We start from the raw sequence: 23,270 nt of genomic DNA on the forward strand, positions 1-23,270 counted from the left end.
GTGTGTCTGTGTAACATTACTAACAGCATTGCTTGGCCACAAAACCAATATATTTGAATTTGCCAATATATTGTTAACATCTTAACTGTGTTTTATCGTCCGGATTCTGAGGCAGGGAGGACGTAGTAAAACCAGTGTAACGCAGCAGCATCGCTGCAGGCATGGAAGTGTGTGAGAAGTGCCCGGACACTGGAGGCCAGCAGATTGTGGCGTCAGTCCATTCCCGCTCAGCCACTTCACTGGCTGTGTGCACTTGGCCAAATTTCTGAAATGACCCCAGCTGTGGTTTCCCCATCTATAAAATGTTATGAGGATTAATGAGAATTTACATGAAGCACCAAGTTCAGTGTTGGGCACATAAGTAAGCATTCAGTAAATGGTGATTATTGGCTTTTTGTTTTTAATGTTTAGATTTCTCAATCTGAAGAAAGACTGAAATATAGCAGATTGTACGTACTTCTATTTGCTAATGAAATGCTGTTAAAATAGATCTTTCAGAGCTCAGTTTCCAATGACTTCTGTTTCTCTTCCAAGAGAATGTGGTTTTATAGCTTTCTAGCCTCCCCATTTTCAGCCTCGATCAGGTAGCTCATACACTCATGTCAGGTTGCTTTGTGGCATACACGTGTGCAAGTGCAGTGACTATGTTATTCTTAGGTAGACTCAACATGCGTTAATTTGATAAAACCTATTTAGAGGGGAAAGTTATGCCACAGTGGAAAGTCCGAGTGATAATGGGCCTCGTTTAAAAGCCACAATGTAAAGCTTTTTGCAATACTTGTGTATTTTCTGTCCTTAATCCCCTAATATTTGATGTACCTGAAATCATTTTTATCTTGGTTTGTGTGTTTACTCTTGAATGCTTTCTTCTTTGTCACACATGCATAGTAATTACTCTACAGCTGGCATATTTGGTGTGTATACTAAAACATGGGAAGTGGGCATCTTTATTTTCTCATTCAGACTTCTAAACATTGCTTTTTATTTTTTTGCTAATATACATATTTCCCATTGAAATAATTTTGCAGTAACCAGCATTTAAATGCAGTGCAAAATACTGATGAAGTAAAAAGCAAAAATCTTTCAATAATGGATAAACTGAAATCATTCTTTCTAAAAATGATTAGGACCTTCGGGAGAAAAACTGGGAAGCAATGGAAGCATTGGCATCAACTGAAAAAATGCTGCAGGACAAAGTGAACAAGACTTCCAAGGTTGTAATGCTAACTCCTAGAAACAATCCACCGAACAGAGAAAATCTGCAGCTTGTCTTAAAATCAGACTAAAGCATTTAATTTTACTGCAATTTAAATATAAAATCTCCTTATCATCCACATTATCATCTCTGTCATCTCTGCTTTTTTTCATCTACTCTTCAAAGCTTTAATTTTGGGCATGCGGTTTGTTGTGATTACCTGATTGTTTGAGCTTTGGTGATTACTGCTTTAAGCTGTAGAGTCTCAGGAGACCTATGCTACCCATGTAAGCCCTTGTCACTGTATGCCTCGGGGGATGGTTAAGAGCCTCGGAAAAAACCCTGACCCCCTCAAAATCTAACTGAATTAAACACATTTGAATACATAGATGTACATGAAATCTGCTGGGTTCTTTGGGGCACACCAAGAGGACTCACACAGGGTAGAAAATGATCAAAGTGTTAAGTACAGGGAAGCGATCAATTCTGGCTGGGTTGTTCCTTAGAGGAGATGAAATTAAAATTAAACTTAAGGTTTTGAAGTGGCTGGACAGTAATGAGGCATGTGTTATGTATAGTGTGGAATATTAATAGAAGGGATTATTCTCCTGACTGGAGTATGTAAAGTACTCCTGAAACATAAAGCTCCCTCTGTCTTCACAATGGTAAAGGATATTCTTCCTGAGTTTAAGTTGTTGGATGGTTTAGAAGATTCTAATGAAATGTAATGGAGAAGAGTTGTTTTTAATGATTGAGACAAATGTGCCAGTTTAGTCAGGCATTTTGAAAATTCCTACCAAGAATAAATGTGGAACAGGAGTATTGAATTTTGTACATGGGCTAATAAAGTTAATTATGTGATTCAGCTCATCATTCTGGAAGTATTTTGTGGACTGAGGGAATCTTTTATTTTTCCTGTAGTGTAATAGATTTGTATTTCTATACCTACTCACCTGGGCTTAATTTTCACTAAAACCTAAATTTGAGATAGCTGGCAGACACTGGGACTAGAGAAATCTAGGCCAGGGAAAAGAATGATCTAGGCCAGGTAGGACTTTTTTTTTTTTTTTTTTGAGCGTAGTTGTAGTCAGTTCCATTAGCAGTGGGGGCGGGGGGGGGGGGGTTGGTTTCTCTTTACTTTCTTTTTCACTGTTAACACCTGCCTTTTAGCTTCTATTTTGTTAATGAGACTGGGTTTCTGGGAAGTGCTAATTACTTATTATGCCATTCCTGCAAGAAATTATGGGCCACTGTCATAGGCATTCTTGTATATTTTTTACAAAAGAGAACTAGAATTTATCCATGTTTCATCTTGTGATTGGTGAGGAGTATAAAACTTTACTCTTGTTTCAAACTTATCACCAAGTGCATGATGTTTTCTTACATAGTGTTCTACAGAGAATAGAAATTGCAGTCTTCCTCTATTTTAATGGAATTTAGACTGTTTTTCAGGTAGCCTAGGTGTAAAGTGATGTTGATTGACTCAGAGCCACAAGTTAGGTTGGAGGAGAAAGAAGTATGTACAAGAATTCCTTTAGTGTTTTAGATGATACAAATAAGTAATAATCTTACCTAAAATGTAGGAGAGGATGGTATACTACTTTTTCAGGTTTATCTTTAAATTAGTAAGTATTCTTGAGGAGCTACTATCAATGATAAGTTCACATGAAAGATACTTCGTATATATTACATTTAGATAAAGATAGCAACTTTCAACATAAGGTCTTTTCTAGGCATTAAAGTAGAATGGAGATTGCTATCCACAACCAAACTACTGTATCAAATGAAAACTTTTTAGCAAAATTAGTACAAATCAAAAGTAACTTCTCATTTTTTTTGCCTCTTGTTATAAGTTTGACACTTGTTTCTTTTACTTAGATTCTTTTTACCTTGGAAAGCTTTCTAAAAAGTGCCTCTTTTCCTATTTTTCTTCGGTGATCATTCTACCACTTCTGTGGTCAGATGATAAAAATGACCTCTTAATTGTGAATTAATTCTGAATCAGCAGTTAATTTTCTTTGAATGAATGTATCTTATGCAGTTAGATGGGTGTATTTCTGAAAAATAGTGAACTTTATCGAATCATTGAAAATACTCCATTAAAACATCTAGTAAAGCCCTGCCACTAATCTTGAGTAAAGTTTTTTTTGTGTCTGCAGAGAATGTGATTAATCTCTAGTTTTTATTGTGTAATTTTAGATTTTCATGTTAGATTTTCTAAATTGGTACGTATGCCTCTTAAATCAGTACTGGATTTCAAAGGTCGCATTTAGATGATGTTGGAAAGATAGGGTTGAGATGTTGTTAGCTTGCTTGCCTTCTTGTCACCTCAGCTTCATAAATGTTTTTTCTTGGCTTGGTTTAGGTGTGCATTTTTATAGATGTCATTTTTTTAAAAATCTGGTAGAGGTAGTTTGATTATTAGAGTTTTATTTTGCTTGTGTTACCCTAATTTTGACAAACCATGGTTTTGAGTTAATAATTGGTACCCATTGTACTTGGTTTTAAAATCACCAAATTTAGACATGCATTTGTAATACCTTTAAATTTACAGCTGACAGAGTCCCTACAAGTGTCAGAATTAGTTTTCTTGATGCTTGGTATTAGTGAATTAATTGCCATGAGTTTTTCCTCTTTCCTCTTTTTCCCATATGTACCACCCATCAAATTTTGACAGCCTTTTTTTTCTTTGTTTAGCATAAGTAACTTCACTTGACCTTGAAGCTGGAAATGTGAGATTTGCCATTTTAATCCCATCATTATAGTCCATCAGTAGTGCATTTTTTTTGTAGAGAGATTTGCTAGACCATAAGCCTCAGTGTTGCTCAGATGCATATTTTTTGCAAATAGTTTAAATTTTAGCTATAGGAAGTGTTTTTTTTTTGTTTTGTTTTTTATAACATGTAGTTTAAAGTTTTAGCTATAGGAAGTGTATTTTTTGTTTTCTTATTTTTGTTTCTATTTTTTGAATTGAGGGGCAAATCACTTGATTTCTAATGGCAAGGGAATTATCAGATATTGCCTTGGCTTGATTAATATAAGACATGGTTATTTAGGATGCTTTAGAGATTTTGCAGATTTTTTCTTACAGAAGCATTTTAATATTTTAAAAAGAGAAATTTTAACTTTTACCAGTATTAAGATGAATTTTTAAAATACTGTGACTTTTTTCTCCCTTAGAACTTAAAAGACTTTTTTTTTTTTTAATTCTATAATCTTGTAAGTTTGATTTGGTTCATCTTCTGCTTTAGGAAAGACAACAACATGTGGAAGCTGTTGAATTAGAAGCTAAAGAAGTTCTCAAAAAATTATTTCCAAAGGTGTCTGTTCCTCCTAATTTGGTAAGATTGATTTTTATTTCTTTGCACATGTCATCTTTATCATTATTCAAGGAAGTTGTAATGAGCATTCTGCACTTGGTTCACAAGTACATCTATTCCTTAATCTTTTACATTTTTAACTTAGGGTGCTTTTGAGTAGGTAAGATAAATAACTTGGTTCAAAACTCATTTCTCTTTATACAACTGATACTTTTGTTGTATGCTACAAAATTTACGTAATAAATTATTTAGAGGATCATAAGCATATTTGGGAAAGAAAAATTTCTTAATGTTTACTAAATCAGTAATGTTTTTAATGGCTTTATTCAAAATAGAGCTTAATTTTAAATGATTGCTTCTTAGTTTTAGGAGCACTTTATTTTCTAATTAAATGTGTTTAATACTTTGAGGCTTTTTTTCTTTTCAAAACTCAACATCTGTTAACTTCTTTAAGCAAAAGGCTTGAAGGTAGTACAGAACAGCTTGCTTTACTTGAGGTTAAATGAGAAAAGTTGCTTTGATTCACAGAATTATTACAGTGAATATTTGAGGCAGAGAAAGTGAGTGTGCACGTAGTTTTGTAAAATGGTGTTGTAGGTCTTTTTTTAAAAATTTTAATGGAAAATTGTATACACACTCAAAAGTAGAATAGCATAATGAGCCTGATGTACCCCCTTCCATACATCAATACACAGTCTTGTTTTACCTCCTTTCCTGTACTTTCTAGATTATTTTGAAAGAAATCAAACATCAGAGCATTTCATCAATAGCTATTTTAGTATGTATTTCTAAAAGATAAGGATTCCTTTAAAAAAATTACATGAAAAAAATCTTTAATTTCATACATTTTGTCAATACATTTCTCCATTTGTTATATAAATTTTTTAATTTTAATGAAATAACCACTTACTTTAAATTTTTTTTTTTAATGTTTATTTATTGTTGAGAGAGAGAGACAGACCAAGCATGAGCTGAGGAGGGACAGAGAGAGAGGGAGACACAGAACCGAAGCAGGCTTCAGACTCTGAGCTGTCAGCACAGAGCCCACCGCAGGGCTTAAACTCACGAACCATGAGATCATGACCTGAGCTGAAGTCGGACACTAAACCAACTGAGCCACCCAGGCGCCCCACCACTTACTTTAGTTTGTTTTAATCAGGACCTTAAGTAAGGTCGATATGTAATTGGTTTAAGATGTCTCTTAGATTTTTTTTTTTTTTTTTTTAATTCGATGGATCCCCTCCTAAATGTCAGCAACACCCCTTCTCTCTCTCTCTTTTTTTAAACCTAATGGTTTCATATGAAGTTTCCTAGTTTGGATTTAGCTGACTCCACCCTTGTAGTGTCAGTGTGTTCTCTGTCCTTTGTATATCTCATAAATTGCTGGTCCATAGAGGCCTGATTAGATTCAGATTCAATACTTTGGACATAGGATGGAGTAGGGCAATATTTCATGGGCAGTGTTGTGCACTTCTGTCATGAGGTCTATAAATGTCTGCTTGTCTTTCTTTGGCCCATTGGAACTTATTTAGGCTGGCTATCCAATCCTTTTGACATAGCAGTGCTATGTCAACATTTTCTACCTCAAACTTGGAATCAACTGTTTCTCCAAGGAACTCTTGGCTCTTTCTGTGGGCACTAGGTGTGGTATAAATAAACTTAATGGCCTGTTCTATCTGTAGTTTGAGTTTAGCTCTTGTTCTCAGATTATATCTACATACAGTCTAAGTTGAACTTGTACGAGAAGCAACAATTCTTTTGTTTCCTTTGTAACTGTTGAGGATACATTCAGGTTTGATCAGTTGAGTAGATCTCTACCACTGTGGGTTTAACTGATGAGATAACTTGCACTGGATAGGCAAATGGACACATTGTCAGTTCTAGTGCTGGTCTTAACTTTGAACCTAGAAGAAGGGGTTGTTATTCATCTATTTTATATTTTTTCTTTTGTGGCCATAATGTGTTTTTAATTCTTTATTCCCACTTTAATTTTATTACTTAATGGAAATAACATTTGGGGGTTGATTTCTTTGACAGTATTTTTATAAGCCAAGAGAGTTAATGATTTATAATATCTATTATTTTTTATTTTTTTTATTTTTTTTATATATATGAAATTTATTGACAAATTGGTTTCCATACAACACCCAGTGCTCATCCCAAAAGGTGCCCTCCTCAATACCCATCACCCACCCTCCCCTCCCTCCCACCCCCCATCAACCCTCAGTTTGTTCTCAGTTTTTAACAGTCTCTTATGCTTTGGCTCTCTCCCACTCTAACCTCTTTTTTTTTTTTTCCTTCCCCTCCCCCATGGGTTCCTGTTAAGTTTCTCAGGATCCACATAAGAGTGAAACCATATGGTATCTGTGTTTCTCTGTATGGCTTATTTCACTTAGCATTACACTCTCCAGTTCCATCCACGTTGCTACAAAAGGCCATATTTCATTTTTTCTCATTGCCACATAGTATTCCATTGTGTATATATACCACAATTTCTTTCTCCATTCATCAGTTGATGGACATTTAGGCTCTTTCCATAATTTGGCTATTGTTGAGAGTGCTGCTATGAACATTGGGGTACAAGTGCCCCTATGCATCAGTACTCCTGTATCCCTTGGATGAATTCCTAGCAGTGCTATTGCTGGGTCATAGGGTAGGTCTATTTTTAATTTTCTGAGGAACCTCCACACTGCTTTCCAGAGCGGCTGCACCAATTTGCATTCCCACCAACAGTGCAAGAGGGTTCCCGTTTCTCCACATCCTCTCCAGCATCTATAGTCTCCTGATTTGTTCATTTTGGCCACTCTGACTGGCGTGAGGTGATACCTGAGTGTGGTTTTGATTTGTATTTCCCTGATAAGGAGCGACGCTGAACATCATTTCATGTGCCTGTTGGCCATCCGGATGTCTTCTTTAGAGAAGTGTCTATTCATGTTTTCTGCCCATTTCTTCACTGGGTTATTTGTTTTTCGGGTGTGGAGTTTGGTGAGCTCTTTATAGATTTTAGATACTAGCCCTTTGTCCGATATGTCATTTGCAAATATCTCTTCCCATTCCGTTGGTTGCCTTTTAGTTTTGTTGGTTGTTTCCTTTGCTGTGCAGAAGCTTTTTATCTTCATAAGGTCCCAGTAATTCACTTTTGCTTTTAATTCCCTTGCCTTTGGGGATGTGTCGAGTAAGAGATTGCTACGGCTGAGGTCAGAGAGGTCTTTTCCTGCTTTCTCCTCTAAGGTTCTGATGGTTTCCTGCCTCACATTTAGGTCCTTTATCCATTTTGAGTTTATTTTTGTAAATGGTGTGAGAAAGTGGTCTAGTTTCAACCTTCTGCATGTTGCTGTCCAGTTCTCCCAGCACCATTTGTTAAAGAGACTGTCTTTTTTCCATTGGATGTTCTTTCCTGCTTTGTCAAAGATGAGTTGGCCATACGTTTGTGGGTCTAGTTCTGGGGTTTCTATTCTATTCCATTGGTCTGTGTGTCTGTTTTTGTGCCAATACCATGCTGTCTTGATGATGACAGCTTTGTAGTAGAGGCTAAAGTCTGGGATTGTGATGCCTCCTGCTTTAGTCGTCTTCTTCAAAATTCCTTTGGCTATTCGGGGCCTTTTGTGGTTCCATATGAATTTTAGGATTGTTTGTTCTAATTTCGAGAAGAATGCTGGTGCAATTTTGATTGGGATTGCATTGAATGTGTAGATAGCTTTGGGTAGTATTGACATTTTGACAATATTTATTTTTCCAATCCATGAGCAGGGAATGTCTTTCCATTTCTTTAAATCTTCTTCAATTATCTTCATAAGCTTTCTATAGTTTTCAGCATACAGATCCTTTACATCTTTGGTTAGATTTATTCCTAGGTATTTTATGCTTCTTGGTGCAATTGTGAATGGGATCATTTTCTTTATTTGTCTTTCTGTTGCTTCATTGTTAGTGTATAAGAATGCAACTGATTTCTGTACATTGATTTTGTATCCTGCAACTTTGCTGAATTCATGTATCAGTTCTAGCAGACTTTTGGTGGAGTCTGTCGGATTTTCCATGTATAATATCATGTCATCTGCAAAAAGCGAAAGCTTGACTTCATCTTTGCCAATTTTGATGCCTTTGATTTCCTTTTGTTGTCTGATTGCTGATGCTAGCACTTCCAGCACTATGTTAAACAACAGCGGTGAGAGTGGGCATCCCTGTCGTGTTCCTGATCTCAGGGAGAAAGCTCTCAGTTTTTCCCCGTTGAGGATGATGTTAGCTGTGGGCTTTTCATAAATGGCTTTTATGATGTGTAAGTATGTTCCTTCTATCCCGACTTTCTCAAGGGTTTTTATTAAGAAAGGGTGCTGGATTTTGTCAAAGGCCTTTTCTGCATCGATTGACAGGATCATATGGTTCTTCTCTTTTTTTTTTTTTGTTAATGTGATGTATCACGTTGATTGATTTGCGAATGTTGAACCAGCCCTGCATCCCAGGAATGAATCCCACTTGATCATGGTGAATAATTCTTTTTATATGCTGTTGAATTCGATTTGCTAGTATCTTATTGAGAATTTTTGCATCCATATTCATCAGGGATATTGGCCTGTAGTTCTCTTTTTTTACTGGGTCTCTGTCTGGTTTAGGAATCAAAGTAATACTGGCTTCATAGAATGAGTCTGGAAGTTTTCCTTCCCTTTCTATTTCTTGGAATAGCTTGAGAAGGATAGGTATTATCTCTGCTTTAAATGTCTGGTAGAACTCCCCTGGGAAGCCATCTGGTCCTGGACTCTTATTTGTTGGGAGATTTTTGATAACCGATTCAATTTCTTCGCTGGTTATGGGTCTGTTCAAGCTTTCTATTTCCTCCTGATTGAGTTTTGGAAGAGTGTGGGTGTTCAGGAATTTGTCCATTTCTTCCAGGTTGTCCAATTTGTTGGCATATAATTTTTCATAGTATTCCCTGATAATTGTTTGTATCTCTGAGGGATTGGTTGTAATCATTCCATTTTCATTCATGATTTTATCTATTTGGGTCATCTCCCTTTTCTTTTTGAGAAGCCTGGCTAGAGGTTTGTCAATTTTGTTTATTTTTTCAAAAAACCAACTCTTGGTTTCGTTGATCTGCTCGACAGTTTTTTTAGATTCTATATTGTTTATTTCTGCTCTGATCTTTATTATTTCTCTTCTTCTGCTGGGTTTAGGCTGCCTTTGCTGTTCTGCTTCTATTTCCTTTAGGTGTGCTGTTAGATTTTGTATTTGGGATTTTTCTTGTTTCTTGAGATAGGCCTGGATTGCAATGTATTTTCCTCTCAGGACTGCCTTCGCTGCGTCCCAAAGCGTTTGGATTGTTGTATTTTCATTTTCGTTTGTTTCCATATATTTTTTGATTTCTTCTCTAATTGCCTGGTTGACCCACTCATTCGTTAGTAGGGTGTTCTTTAACCTCCACGCTTTTGGAGGTTTTCCAGACTTTTTCCTGTGGTTGATTTCAAGCTTCATAGCATTGTGGTCTGAAAGTATGCATGGTATAATTTCAATTCTTGTAAACTTATGAAGGGCTGTTTTGTGACCCAGTATATGATCTATCTTGGAGAATGTTCCATGTGCACTCGAGAAGAAAGTATATTCTGTTGCTTTGGGATGCAGAGTTCTAAATAGATCTGTCAAGTCCATCTGATCCAATGTCTCATTCAGGGCCCTTGTTTCTTTATTGACCGTGTGTCTAGATGATCTATCCATTTCTGTAAGTGGGGTGTTAAAGTCCCCAGCAATTACCACATTCTTATCAATAAGGTTGCTTCTGTTTATGAGTAATTGTTTTATATATTTGGGGGCTCCGGTATTCGGCGCATAGACATTTATAATTGTTAGCTCTTCCTGATGGATAGACCCTGTAACTATTATATAATGTCCTTCTTCATCTCTTGTTACAGCCTTTAATTTAAAGTCTAGTTTGTCTGATATAAGTATGGCTACTCCAGCTTTCTTTTGGCTTCCAGTAGCATGATAAATAGTTCTCCATCCCCTCACTCTGAATCTAAAGGTGTCCTCAGGTCTAAAATGAGTCTCTTGTAGACAGCAAATAGATGGGTCTTGTTTTTTTATCCATTCTGATACCCTATGTCTTTTGGTTGGCGCATTTAATCCATTTACATTCAGTGTTATTATAGAAAGATACGGGTTTAGAGTCATTGTGATGTCTGTATGTTTTATGCTTGTAGTGATGTCTCTGGTACTTTGTCTCACAGGGTCCCCCTTAGGATCTCTTGTAGGGCTGGTTTAGTGGTGACAAATTCCTTCAGTTTTTGTTTGTTTGGGAAGACCTTTATCTCTCCTTCTATTCTAAATGACAGACTTGCTGGATAAAGGATTCTCGGCTGCATATTTTTTCTGTCTAGCACACTGAAAATCTCGTGCCAATTCTTTCTGGCCTGCCAAGTTTCAAAAGAGAGATCAGTCACGAGTCTTATAGGTCTCCCTTTATATGTGAGGGCACGTTTACCCCTTGCTGCTTTCAGAATTTTCTCTTTATCCTTGTATTTTGCCAGTTTCACTATGATATGTCGTGCAGAAGATCGATTCAAGTTACGTCTGAAGGGAGTTCTCTGTGCCTCTTGGATTTCAATGCCTTTTTCCTTCCCCAGTTCGGGGAAGTTCTCAGCTATTATTTCTTCAAGTACCCCTTCAGCACCTTTCCCTCTCTCTTCCTCCTCTGGGATACCAATTATGCCTATATTATTTCTTTTTAGTGTATCACTTAGTTCTCTAATTTTCCCCTCATACTCCTGGATTTTTTTATCTCTCTTTTTCTCAGCTTCCTCTTTTTCCATAACTTTATCTTCTAGTTCACCTATTCTCTGCGTCTTCCATCCGAGCCATGGTGGTTTCCATTTTGTTTTGCATTTCATTTAAAGCGTTTTTCAGCTCCTCGTGACTGTTCCTTAGTCCCTTGATCTCTGTAGCAAGAGATTCTCTGCTGTCCTGTATACTGTTTTCAAGCCCAGCGATTAATTTTATGACTATTATTCTAAATTCACTTTCTGTTATATTATTTAAATCCTTTTTGATCAGCTCATTAGCTGTTGTTATTTCCTGGAGATTCTTCTGAGGGGAATTCTTCCGCTTGGTCATTTTGGATAGTCCCTGGTGTGGTGAGGACCTGCAGGGCACTTCCCCTGTGCTGTGGTGTATAACTGGAGTTGGTGGGCGGGGCCGCAGTCCGACCTGATGTCTGCCCCCAGCCCACCGCTGGGGCCACAGTCAGACTGGTGTGTGCCTTCTCTTCCCCTCTCCTAGGGGCGGGATTCACTGTGGGGTGGCCTGGCCCGTCTGGGCTACTTGCACACTGCCAGGCTTGTGATGCTGGGGATCTGGCGTATTAGCTGGGGTGGGTAGGCAAGGTGCACGGCGGCAGGGGGTGCAGGCTTAGCTTGCTTCTCCTTAGGTGATCCACTTCAGGAGGGGCCCTGTGGCAGCCGGAGGGAGTCAGATCCGCTGCCGGAGGTTTGGCTCCGCAGAAGCACAGAGTTGGGTGTTTGCTCGGAGCGAGCAAGTTCCCTGGCAGGAACCGGTTCCCTTTGGGATTTTGGCTGGGGGATGGGCAGGGGAGATGGCGCTGGCGAGCGCCTTTGTTCCCCACCAAACTGAGCTCTGTCGTCCGGGGGCTCCGCAGCTCTCCCTCCCTTTGTCCTCCAGCCTTCCCGCTTTCCGAGCAGAGCTGTTAACTTATGACCTCCCAGACGCTAAGTCGCGCTTGCTGTCGGAACACAGTCCGTCAGGCCCCTCCGCTTTTGCAAGCCAGACTCAGGGACTCTGCTTGGCCGGCGAGCCGCCCCTTTGCCCCGGCTCCCTCCCGCCAGTCCGTGGAGGACGCACCGCCTCACCGCCCTTCCTACCCTCTTCCGTGGGCCTCTCGTCTGCGCTTGGCTCCGGAGACTCCGTTCTGCTAATCCTCTGGCGGTTTTCTGGGTTATTTAGGCAGGTGTAGGTGGAATCTAAGTGATCAGCAGGACGCGCGGTGAGCCCAGCGTCCTCCTACGCCGCCATCTTCCTGTCGACCCCCCCCTATTTTTTTAATTTAAATTTTTTTAATGTTTATTTTTGAGAGGTAGAGAAAGAGACAGAGTGTGAGCAGGGAAGGGGCAGAGAGATAGAGAGAGACATAGAATCCGAAGCAGGCTCCAGGCTCTGAGTTGTCAGCACAGAGCCCGACGCGGGGCTTGATACCACAAACTGCGAGATGATGACCTAAGCCAAAGTCGGACACTTAACCGACTGAGCCACCCAGGCACCCCTTGTAATATCTATTCTTGAAAGGTTGTGTAAGATCACCAGCATTAAAAATCCTTTTTTATGTAACAGATTTATTCTTACCAACGGTATTACCCACCCTCAATAGCCAAATGTTTTTGACACTATAAATGTTTATAAATCGCCATTAGACTTGGATGATGATATTTGGCTTTTGTTCATCCACTTGTTAAAAGTTGAATATTTCTGCATGTAGTCTATATTTGAGGAATATATTAACTATACCTCTTAGAGTGTAGTGTTTTAGGTTTTTAAAGGTATGAAGGATAGGATAATTTATTTAACTTAAGATAATAAAGCAGCTTTAAATTTAATCTTAAGCCAATATAGTCAGGTATAAAAGGACTTGTATACCTGAAGTATAATCCTTTTACTGTTTTCTTTTGCTTTTGTGCTAAGCAAATCCTTATAGGAGAGATCTAAACTATATAACCTAGAGGAATGTTTACAAACATTAAGCAACTAAATTAGCTTTTCAGCTGACTTTTATTGAATCCTGGTATTTGAAGCTAAGTAAGATTTTAATAGTACATTTATTCTTGGATCAAATGTATAACGTGAGAGTGTTTTTCTTTTTTTTTTAATACTCTTGACTAATTTATACTGTGGGGTATTGTATTGTAGGGGTAATCTCAGCATCCGGTTTTATTGTTTTTTTAAATTCTTATTTGATAGAGTATAGAGAATCCTGATTCAGCACATAAGTAATGCTTGATATTAGAGTAGTTAATAGAAATTTCATGTGTGTTCTTTTTTCTTGGAGTAAATTAAACCAAGGACTTTAAATCAAATTTCCTCTTCTTCTTCTTTTTAGGTATTTGTTAACAAATACTCTTTACCAGAGTTTAAAATTTGGATAAGAAGCATTAAAAATGTAACACAATTTGTTCTAAAATTTAGAATAATTACTAAAACCAAAATATATGCCTGGGTTTGCATCCCATTTAACCTATTAGCACAAATAGAGTTTTTGTTATTTTTAAACAAGTAAATGTGTATTCTTATCACTTCTCATTATGATTTTAAAAACACTTCATAATACATATTTATTTTGAGGTATGTTCAGAATCTCTGGAGCATCTTCATGGAGTTTGAAATCCTCTGAATTGAGTATTTTCCGTTGAACTTTCAGTTTGAGAACTCGGAATACTTAGTTTTTGAGAACTGGTTTATCTGAAAAAAGTTTTGAAAATTCTTTCTCTGTTTTAAAGATTGAATCTGTTTGTCCTGGCACTATTTAAGTGGTAGAGGCTGGAATTAAGTGAGCCCAGATCTCTAAGTCCTGAATTCAGTTGCCGATAACCTTGGTCAAAGTAAATAAGATTTGATTTTGATGGTAGTACCTAGGTATATTTTTAGTGTTTATTTTCAGATCTGGGTTAGGTACAATTTACACAGCAGTTTATTTTTCTTCGAAATTTCCAGAGAGGTGGTTTCTTTCATTGTCCTCTAGTTTGGTTATTTAAAATTTTGTCCCTATTTCGTTTAAGTATTTTTGGAAATTGCTTATTTTGACTTTTCTTTTTTACAGAATTATCGTGAATGGCTGCATGGATTTGAAAAGAAGGCAAAAGAATGTGTGGCTGAAACTTCAAGTTCAGAGGAGGTTAAGGTTAGTTCAAGAAATGAAGTATCTCTGTTTTAACCGACATGGAAAAATGAAGTAAATCCGAATTTACCTTTATAAGCGTGGAACAATAAAGTATATATTATGAGTAGAATAATGACCTTTTGAGAAAGTGTAAGAAAGTGATTTCATTTTGTATAAATTTTGGTAGAAATGCCACAAGTCTTCATTGCATTTGGTACATATACAAAGCTAATGTTTGCTGTTTTTTTAACTCCGTATTGTAATCATTTCTAAAACTGTATATTTAACTATCTCTTACTCTGTTTTTAGTCTGTTTAAAAAGTAAAGATCAGTTGAGGTAGGTAGGTAGAAACTGATTGGTTGCTAAAGTATCCCCAAATACATCATTAAGAGTGTTCAGAATCTAGATGTGTCTTTATCTTTGCTAATGTTTGGAAGATATTTTGTATCTCAAGTGGCATGAATAAAATCCTCTTTTCCGTGTGTGTAGCATAGGTGTTGTGACTTGACTTCACTTGTGGGTCTGCTTTGATTTTACCATCCTGCTAAAGAGCGATAAGCCTATTTATTATAAAATTGTGTAATATATTTTATAATAATCAGACTCAGGGAGTTTTATTAGTGAAGACTGAGTGACCAAAAAGGTCATTGAACTTTATTTTTACTTAAGAAGGTTGAAATGTATTGTTTCACTATAAAGCAGTCAGAAATCATTTGTCAAAATATACCATTAAATACTGCAACAAATTTGAAGTACACAGTTTCCTGGTAAAACTAGAGAATTTTTCTTTATTTTATTCTCTGTAGGTTCTAGAGCACAAGTTGAAAGAAGCTGATGAAATGCACACATTGTTACAGCTCGAGTGTGAAAAATATAAATCCGTCCTTGCAGAAACAGTAGGAAATGATTTTTAGTCTACATTTTAGTTTTATTTTTAAATTATTAACTTATTCCTTAGAGTCTTAAATACTGATCTTGTCATTAGAACATGAATTTTTCAAAACAACCATTCTTTTGCCCATAGGAAGGAATTTTACAGAAGCTACAGAGAAGTGTGGAGCAAGAAGAAAACAAATGGAAAGTTAAGGTCGATGAATCACAGAAGACTATTAAACAGGTATTTACAAAAGAAAAGCATAGTGCAGTAGTTCTGAAGAATGTGGGCCCTGGATCAGTAGCATCAGTGTAATGTGGAAACTGGTTAGAAATGCTTTTTCTTGGCCCCACCTGAGGTTTTCTGAATATGGAACTGTGGGGACAGCAGTCTGTGTTTCAGACACCCCCACAATGGATTCTAATGCCCACCCAAGTTTGAGAATCACTTGTTTAGTGTACGACCAGACAGTAGTGATAGAGGATGTAAAGTGCTTTGAACATAAGGCAAAGAATTTGGGGTTCAAAATAAGCTTTACATTGGGTTCCTGGGTGGCTCAGTTGGTTAAGCGGCTGACTTTGGCTCAGGTCATGATCTCGCGGTCCGTGAGTTCAAGGCCTGCGTTGGGCTCTGTGCTGACAGCTCAGAGCCTGGAGCCTGTTTCAGATTCTGTGTCTCCCTCTCTCTGACCCTCCTCCGTTCATGCTCGCTCGCTCGCTCTCTCTCTCTGTCTCTGTCTCAAAAATGTTTAAAAAAAAAAATTAAAAAAAAAAAAAGCTTTACAGCATTGATATGTGATCCATGATACAGTATTCAAGAAAAACTTCTTCTTTTCATGTGATCTCAATGTTACTGTAATTTTTCTCCCATTTATTTGGCTGTGGAAAAGGGTGTCATCTCTGTGGTAGTCATCTTTGTATGGTGACAGATAGTAACTAGACTTTGGGGGCCATTTTGTAATGTATGAAAGTAATCGAATCACTATAATGTACACCTGAAACTAACAGGATATTGTATGTCAATTATACTTCAATAAAAATATGTAATAATCACTTGTTTTCCGGTGCCAACCTGTGCAAAATCTAGGGTTGCCAATGGTATTCTATGTTAATGCATTTGGGGATTAAATACAGCCAGTTATTAGTTGATTGTTTTAAAAAAATTCAGCACTTTTAGCTAGGCCTTAATATAATATCATGCAAATGGGGTGGGTTTTGACTACTGGTTAAATCAAATGTCATACTCTCATATTTAAGGTCTTTTAAAATTCAGTATGGTTTTAAATGAGATACATTTCAGAACCTCTGAAGTGTCTGCTTAAACTTCTACAAGGTTTACGTGGTCATATGATTGTTTCGCATTTCAGATGCAGTTGTCATTCACATCTTCAGAACAAGAGCTAGAGCGATTAAGAAGAGAAAGTAAAGATATTGAAAATGTATGTTATTTCATCACTTGTAACCTGTGGACTCATTTTTAGTATTAAGGGTTGTCTTAAGATCTATGTTTTAAGATTTCTGTTATCTAATGATGCAGTTGTTATGCTTTTAAGAATATCGTGGGTAGTGTTTGAGATGATAAAGTGTTATGTTTGTGTTATAACTTTTCATTATGGGGAAGCATCGTGAAAGGAGATCTTAAATATGTTAACTTTTCCTTCTTTGTTGCTTTGCCAGCTGAGAAGAGAGCGAGAACATTTGGAAATGGAACTAGAGAAGGCAGAACTTGAGCGATCTACCTATGTTACGGAAGTCAGAGAGGTACTTACAATAGAACTTTTTCTACCTTGCTTCTCAATTTAAATGAAGTTTATAACAGTATTTCCGTAGAAGTTGTTTGTGGCGGAGCTTCCGAGTAGCATACAAAACATGGGATATCATAAGGAGATCAATCTTAAACTCTAAACTTCATTGCAGCTGAAAGATCTGTTGACTGAATTGCAGAAAAAACTTGATGATTCATATTCTGAAGCAGTAAGACAGAATGAAGAGCTAAATTTGGTAAGAAGCTTGTTCTCCACTGGGTATCAAGTAGGCTCTGAAAACACTTGTGTTGACATGTGGAGAAGCCATCCAGACTTCTCCTTGCTAACCTCTTTAGCTTGGCATTTTTGTAAGTTTAAGATAATCTTCATATTCTGATGACTTCCTAAGATGATCTTTCTTTTCTTTACTCCTAAGATGACCCCTCCTTTCTTAGCTCCTAACAATAGCATGTTGGGCTTGCAACTCTTCTCCAGAAAAAATTTCTGTGTTTTATAAAACCTGTTTCTTGGACAGCATTATTTTCAGTGAATAAAGAAGTGAATCAGACAGCTAAATATTGGCTGAATTGTGAAGATTGTTTTCTCAGTTACCATGCTTAACTGGACCTCTTATTTTCGAACCTGGAAGGAGATTATTGAAGGTTGAAGATACGTCTTCTTCATTCAAGGACGATAATTCATTCCATATTTTAACTGGTCTTTCTATAGATTATAGATAACAAAAAGCTTGTGAAAAATCTTTATCATTATTATAACATTTAGAGCATAGTAATTCTAATCTATAGACTTAAAGATAACTAAGTTTAGCTAAATGCCTTATAAAACATAGAGTACCCTGTATTCCCACTCTTAAATTTTCTGGAAATTTACACTGATTATGACAAGCTTAGTTGTTAGATAAATAGGACTATCTTGTTGTATGTTTCAAACAATCATGTCTTTCTGTGACTTAAAAATTGTTATAGCACATGACTAGATTTAAAGTACTTGGATAAACTCTAGGAAGATTATAAGATTGTAAGTTCCTCTTAGCCCAAATTAATCCTGCACAGTTTGGAACTTTCTTATACTGCTGTGTATATCAAAGAAAACTTCTTAACTCACTCATTTGGCTGGTCTTCTGTGTTACGGCAGTGATTTGTGGGAATGAGTTTTCAAAGTAGGCCTCTTTGAAATGTACACATTTGAGCCTTCCCCTACCCTCCCCTTTAGTTTTGAAATAAAATTTTGGTTTTTACTTATCTTCATTTTACTTTAATTAAGTCATTTCCACTGCAGTGTGTGACTAGTTTTATACATATGCTATTATATTGCACATATGCTATTATATTGCACAGATTGGGACTGAGATTATGTCACAGCTACAAGCCATAAGCCCTACCCTACAATGTGTTGTTAAAAAATGTTTAACTACTATTGTTAGAGATCTTACTTTTTAAAAATTTTATTTTTAAGTTTATTTTTGAGAGAGAGAGAGAGTGAGCAGGGGAGGGGCAGAGAAAGAGGAAGACAGGATCTGAAGCAGGCCTTGCCCTGACAGCAGAAAGCCCAATGTGGGACTTGAACTCACGAACTGTGAGATCATGATGGGAACTGAAGTTGGAAGCTCAACCGACTGAGCCACCCAGGCACCCCAAGATTTTACTTTTAACTTTGGTCCTTGGTAGCTGACTCCAACGGTAGTATCGAGCCCATAGGATTATAGTTTAGTCTTCATTTGGCCTGATGTTCTCTTTGTAGTTTTTCCCTACTTCCATTAAGAGACCATTTTAAATGGTATTTGTTTCTTATTTTTGCCTTGAATCTTCATTTGAGTCTTCTTTTTGTTTGCTCAGGATAACTGTTGCCACATTTTAAGATAAAATAATTTTGTTTTCCTGTACATTGTGTGTTTGGAATAATCTCTCTGATGTACTAAATTAGAGTTAGGTAAAGGAGCAAAAACTGAAGCATTTGGGTATTTAAATAGAGTTCCCAAAATCAAATTTCCACATGAAAAGTCCCTCACTAATTTTCTCTCCAGTTTGAAGGTTAGGATCTTCTATTTCCCCTTTATGGGTCTTGAGGAACTGTTTGGAAATTTAGGCCAATGGGTGCGAGGCAAGGTCAGTTAACCTGCCTGATGACTTTAATAAGAAAGTTATTTTTTTGTCAGTATAATCCCTTTCCCTTATTCATATTTAATTGGAACATTTATCATGAGAAAAGGCATTATATACTGACACTAGAGTTTATGGAACTTTACAACTATTTTGACAAAGTGGTTGTTGAGACATTATCTTAAGATATCTCTTGTTGTATAATTAGGCCATTGTGGTCTTGCACTGATCTCTTCAGTGATGTTTTAAAGGATTATCAACTTCTAAATTTTTAAGTTTTCATTTTACTATATTTGTAATCTTCTGTTCAATGTCTTTTAAAATATTACACAGTTGACTCTTAACTGGAGAGGTCAAGAAAGCCTTAAAAAACTAATTAGTAAAATTTCTGACTACTTGCCTTTTAATTCGGAATAATTTAAATATGAACGAAGTATTTAATGAATAGTGATTAGTAACACTTTTTAAAGGCCCTTTACTGGAATGTGATGGTTTTGTTTTTACATTTGCAGTTTTCTATTCTAAACTCTAGTTTGTTTCTATAGCTTTTCTTATATTTAGCTTTACAGATGGGAACCTCCACCGCTTAGCTTTTCTATACATCTGGTGCAGCATATTGGCTAATCCACTGTGCATAATAACTGTTAGAGATCCCATTCTTTCTCATTCATTCTTCTAGAGGTCTCAGCACAATCAAAGAAGGATGCAGATTAAGTTAACTGTGGTGTTCCTTTATTTTTACAGTTAAAGACACAGTTAAATGAAACACTCACAAAGCTTAGAACTGAACAAAGTGAAAGACAGAAGGTAGCTGGCGACTTGCATAAGGTAAGATGCGGCTTGTCCTGAAGATGCCATATCATCATACTGTGTTGTGCTTTGAATCTTAAGCAAACACACTGCTAATTGTAGATTTTTTTTTTGCATATTAATGTGTTTATAAATTGAAGCTGTTTTACAGTCACATTTTTGGAACAAAAATTTTGGCTTGTTTTTCCATTCTTAATTGGCTTCATTATTTCAACACATATATATATATAAGTACTTGCTTTATAAAGTATAGATTAAGTTTTTTTTTTGTTTTTTTTTTTTTATAAATTTTTTTTTTTCAACGTTTATTTATTTTTGGGACAGAGAGAGACAGAGCATGAACGGGGGAGGGGCAGAGAGAGAGGGAGACACAGAATCGGAAACAGGCTCCAGGCTTTGAGCCATCAGCCCAGAGCCTGACGCGGGGCTCGAACCCATGGACCGCGAGATCGTGACCTGGCTGAAGTCGGACGCTTAACCGACTGCGCCACCCAGGCGCCCCTAGATTAAGTTTTAAATTTGAGTGAAGGTACTCTTAAAAATTTGGTTACATCCATTTATTGTTTTGTTGAGATTTGCTTATGTAGTTGCTTACAAAGTATGTTTCTTTAGATTTTTATAGATCTAAAAGATGTTTCAGAAATTTGTGCCTTTTGTTTCTTTGTAGAAGTACACTTTCTTTGTCTCATATAAATGGGTGTCTCATATAAATGGGCAGTTTTTAAGATTACATTTCTTTTTACATTAGGTTAACAAGTTATTTGTAATTGTTATTAGATATTTTTAGTAATGCAGCTTACATATGCTTATATCAGCTGCTTTAGAGTCTGTGTTTGTGGGAGTCATTAGCAAAACAAATATGTCACTTTTTTAAAAGTTGAGAGAAATATTTTTATTTGTTCTGTATGATATAGCTTATAATTGTTATCTAGAAGCCTAGGATATGTGCTTTTAATTTTTGACCTTGATCAAAATATACAACGTGCGCTTTTAGCCTAGCAGTTTGGTTTCTCAGATACTAAGGATATTAAACAGGTGCTCGAAGATAAGGATGTGCCGTGTTACTTACAACAGAAATACTGTGCAACATTTGATTGGAAATGCACATAAATATTTATTGATATAAAAAGTTAACAAAAATACTTTGTGAAACAAACAAATATAAAACAGCATGTATGTTAAAATCCCATTTATATGAAAGTTTCTGCCCATATTTTCTACTGTCGCAAGATGTATACAAGAGGGATCTGGACAAGAGAGTCTGGGCAAACCCACTGACTTTTTTAGGATTTGTGGGGCATATATGGTTTCTCTCACATACTCATTTTTGCTGGTATGCTTAACACAATGCTTTAAAAATGTAAAAACCACTCTTAGTTTGTGAGCTATACAAAAACAGGCTGTGTCCAGAATTGGCCGATGCCTTATCTAGACTAATAATAACCTAAATATCAACTGTGGTTATTTCTTCTTTAAATTTCTTTATACATTTTCTGTATCGTTTGAACTTTTCAAACAATAAGCAGTGAGCATGTGTTTTTATAATCTGGTCAGGGAGGAAGCTGTTTTCATTTTGGAGAGAAAAACAATAGATTGGCTGTACCTGTATTTTGACATGAGCTTTATTTAATCTTGTACAGAATATGTAAGAAAATCGCTCATTTTTTTTCTCATATGTTTATCAATTGTAGTATTTCGAGGCTACCATATTGTTTTCCTTACAGGCTCAACAGTCACTCGATCTTATCCAGTCAAAAATAGTAAAAGCTGCTGGAGACACTACTGTTATTGAGAATAGTGATGTTTCCCCAGACACGGTATGCGTTTTCTTTAACTGCACATCTCTAGGCTAATTACCTTGTAAATCACGTGAAGAATAAAAAGTGTGCAGGAACCATCTCTGACTTAAAAAATGTCTTTGTAACGTATGTCCATCAGTTACGTTGAATTCTTACTGAAAGCCATCTTTTCTATGATATATTTTATCTCTGAAGTGCAGTGTTTTTATTAAGTATGTTTTCACTTTAGCTTAATAAGGTGTTGTATTCATTTTAATGTTTGTGTTGCAAGTATTATGGTATACTGCTTAAGAGTGTGGACTTTGGTAGACTGCCGCCTGGGCTTGAATACTGACCCTGCTGCTTAGTAGCTTTGGACAACTTTCCTTAGCCTCTCTGTGCTTTAGTTGCCCCACCTGTGAAAGGCAGTGATAATAGTACCAATCTTGTAGGATTGTTGAAGGGAATAAATGAGTTCCTATACAAAACACTTAGAATAGTCTGTAACATTTACAGTAGTGCCTAGCTCAGTATATGTGAACTTAACTTTTACTGTTATGAATGTGCTTTCCTTTGGTGTCTGGCGAATTTTTTTCTGAAAAGAGAAATGGATTTATAACTGATATTCAGGGTCTAGATTGTTGCCTTTGTTGGCCTAGTAACATTTGTAACCTAGCTTTCTTTGGTGCAACCTTATTTGCACCCCTAGGTAGCAAACAATATTTCTTTTTTAATGTTTGTTTATTTTTAAGAGAGAGAGAGAGAGAGACAGAGCGTGAGTGGGGGAGGGACAGAACATAAAAGAGAGAGAGAGGAAGACACAGATTCTGAAGCAGACTCCAGGCTCTGAGCTGTCAGCACAGAGCCCAACGTAGGGCTCAATCTCATAAACCGTGAGATCATGACCTGAGCCCGTCGGATACTTAACTGACTGAGCCACCCAAGTCCCTTGCACACACTATATTTCTTTATGTGGCTTTTGTTATTATTTATTCTCATGTGATTTTCAGTATTTTTCATGTTTGTATTTAAAACAACAATAAAATATTTTCTATTTTGGTTGCAAATGCCTTTTCCTTATTCTGGAGTTTCTCATCACTTTCCCCTTCTCTTTAGGAGTCTTCTGAGAAGGAGACGATGTCTGTAAGTCTAAATCAGACTGTAACACAGTTACAGCAGCTGCTTGAGGCAGTAAACCAACAGCTCACAAAGGAGAAAGAACACTACTAGGCATTAGGTAAGGATAACTGAAGTGTCATTGTCTGTGGGTTATTGACACTGTGTATGTGAATGTGTCTGTAGTGTATGCTTGCCGTGAGTACAGAAGCTCTTGTTGCCCTAATGGAAATATTCCCCCTTTCTCACTCTCTGTACCTCCAGATGATAGCTTTAGGTTTCTTGGAGCTTTATTACCATCTCTTACATATTTTGGTCTTGTGGCTTGGAGGGGGAAAATCCTTTTATTTTTGCCACCTTTGACCTTCTTATAAAACAGACTCTCTTGTAACTTGTTTACCTAGGTTTTGTTCATTGCATAATGTGTGCACCTGTTTCTTTAGT

The 23,270-nt window shown here is 36.7% G+C and overlaps 1 protein-coding gene across 6 annotated transcripts in view; it reads left to right on the forward strand.

Annotated features, from left to right (window-relative positions):
- Positions 1 to 23,270, forward strand: part of KTN1 (kinectin 1) — a 114,220-nt gene that overhangs the window by 85,217 nt on the left and 5,733 nt on the right. For 2 of the 6 annotated variants that reach the window (XM_030319172.2, XM_030319173.2), the window contains 11 exons: positions 1,128 to 1,214; positions 4,447 to 4,536; positions 14,324 to 14,404; positions 15,191 to 15,280; positions 15,409 to 15,501; positions 16,625 to 16,696; positions 16,935 to 17,018; positions 17,175 to 17,258; positions 19,867 to 19,950; positions 21,657 to 21,749; positions 22,827 to 22,947. In XM_030319172.2, the coding sequence (XP_030175032.1) occupies positions 1,128 to 1,214; positions 4,447 to 4,536; positions 14,324 to 14,404; positions 15,191 to 15,280; positions 15,409 to 15,501; positions 16,625 to 16,696; positions 16,935 to 17,018; positions 17,175 to 17,258; positions 19,867 to 19,950; positions 21,657 to 21,749; positions 22,827 to 22,940 (972 nt within the window). In that variant the 3' untranslated portion in view covers positions 22,941 to 22,947. The remainder of the gene's footprint in view (positions 1 to 1,127; positions 1,215 to 4,446; positions 4,537 to 14,323; positions 14,405 to 15,190; positions 15,281 to 15,408; positions 15,502 to 16,624; positions 16,697 to 16,934; positions 17,019 to 17,174; positions 17,259 to 19,866; positions 19,951 to 21,656; positions 21,750 to 22,826; positions 22,948 to 23,270) is intronic. The other 4 variants (XM_030319174.2, XM_030319177.2, XM_030319176.2 and 1 more) reach the window with 3 other exon arrangements.

This window comes from Lynx canadensis, chromosome B3, assembly GCF_007474595.2.
Source record: "Lynx canadensis isolate LIC74 chromosome B3, mLynCan4.pri.v2, whole genome shotgun sequence".
In the NCBI taxonomy this organism is placed as follows: Eukaryota; Metazoa; Chordata; class Mammalia; order Carnivora; family Felidae; genus Lynx; species Lynx canadensis.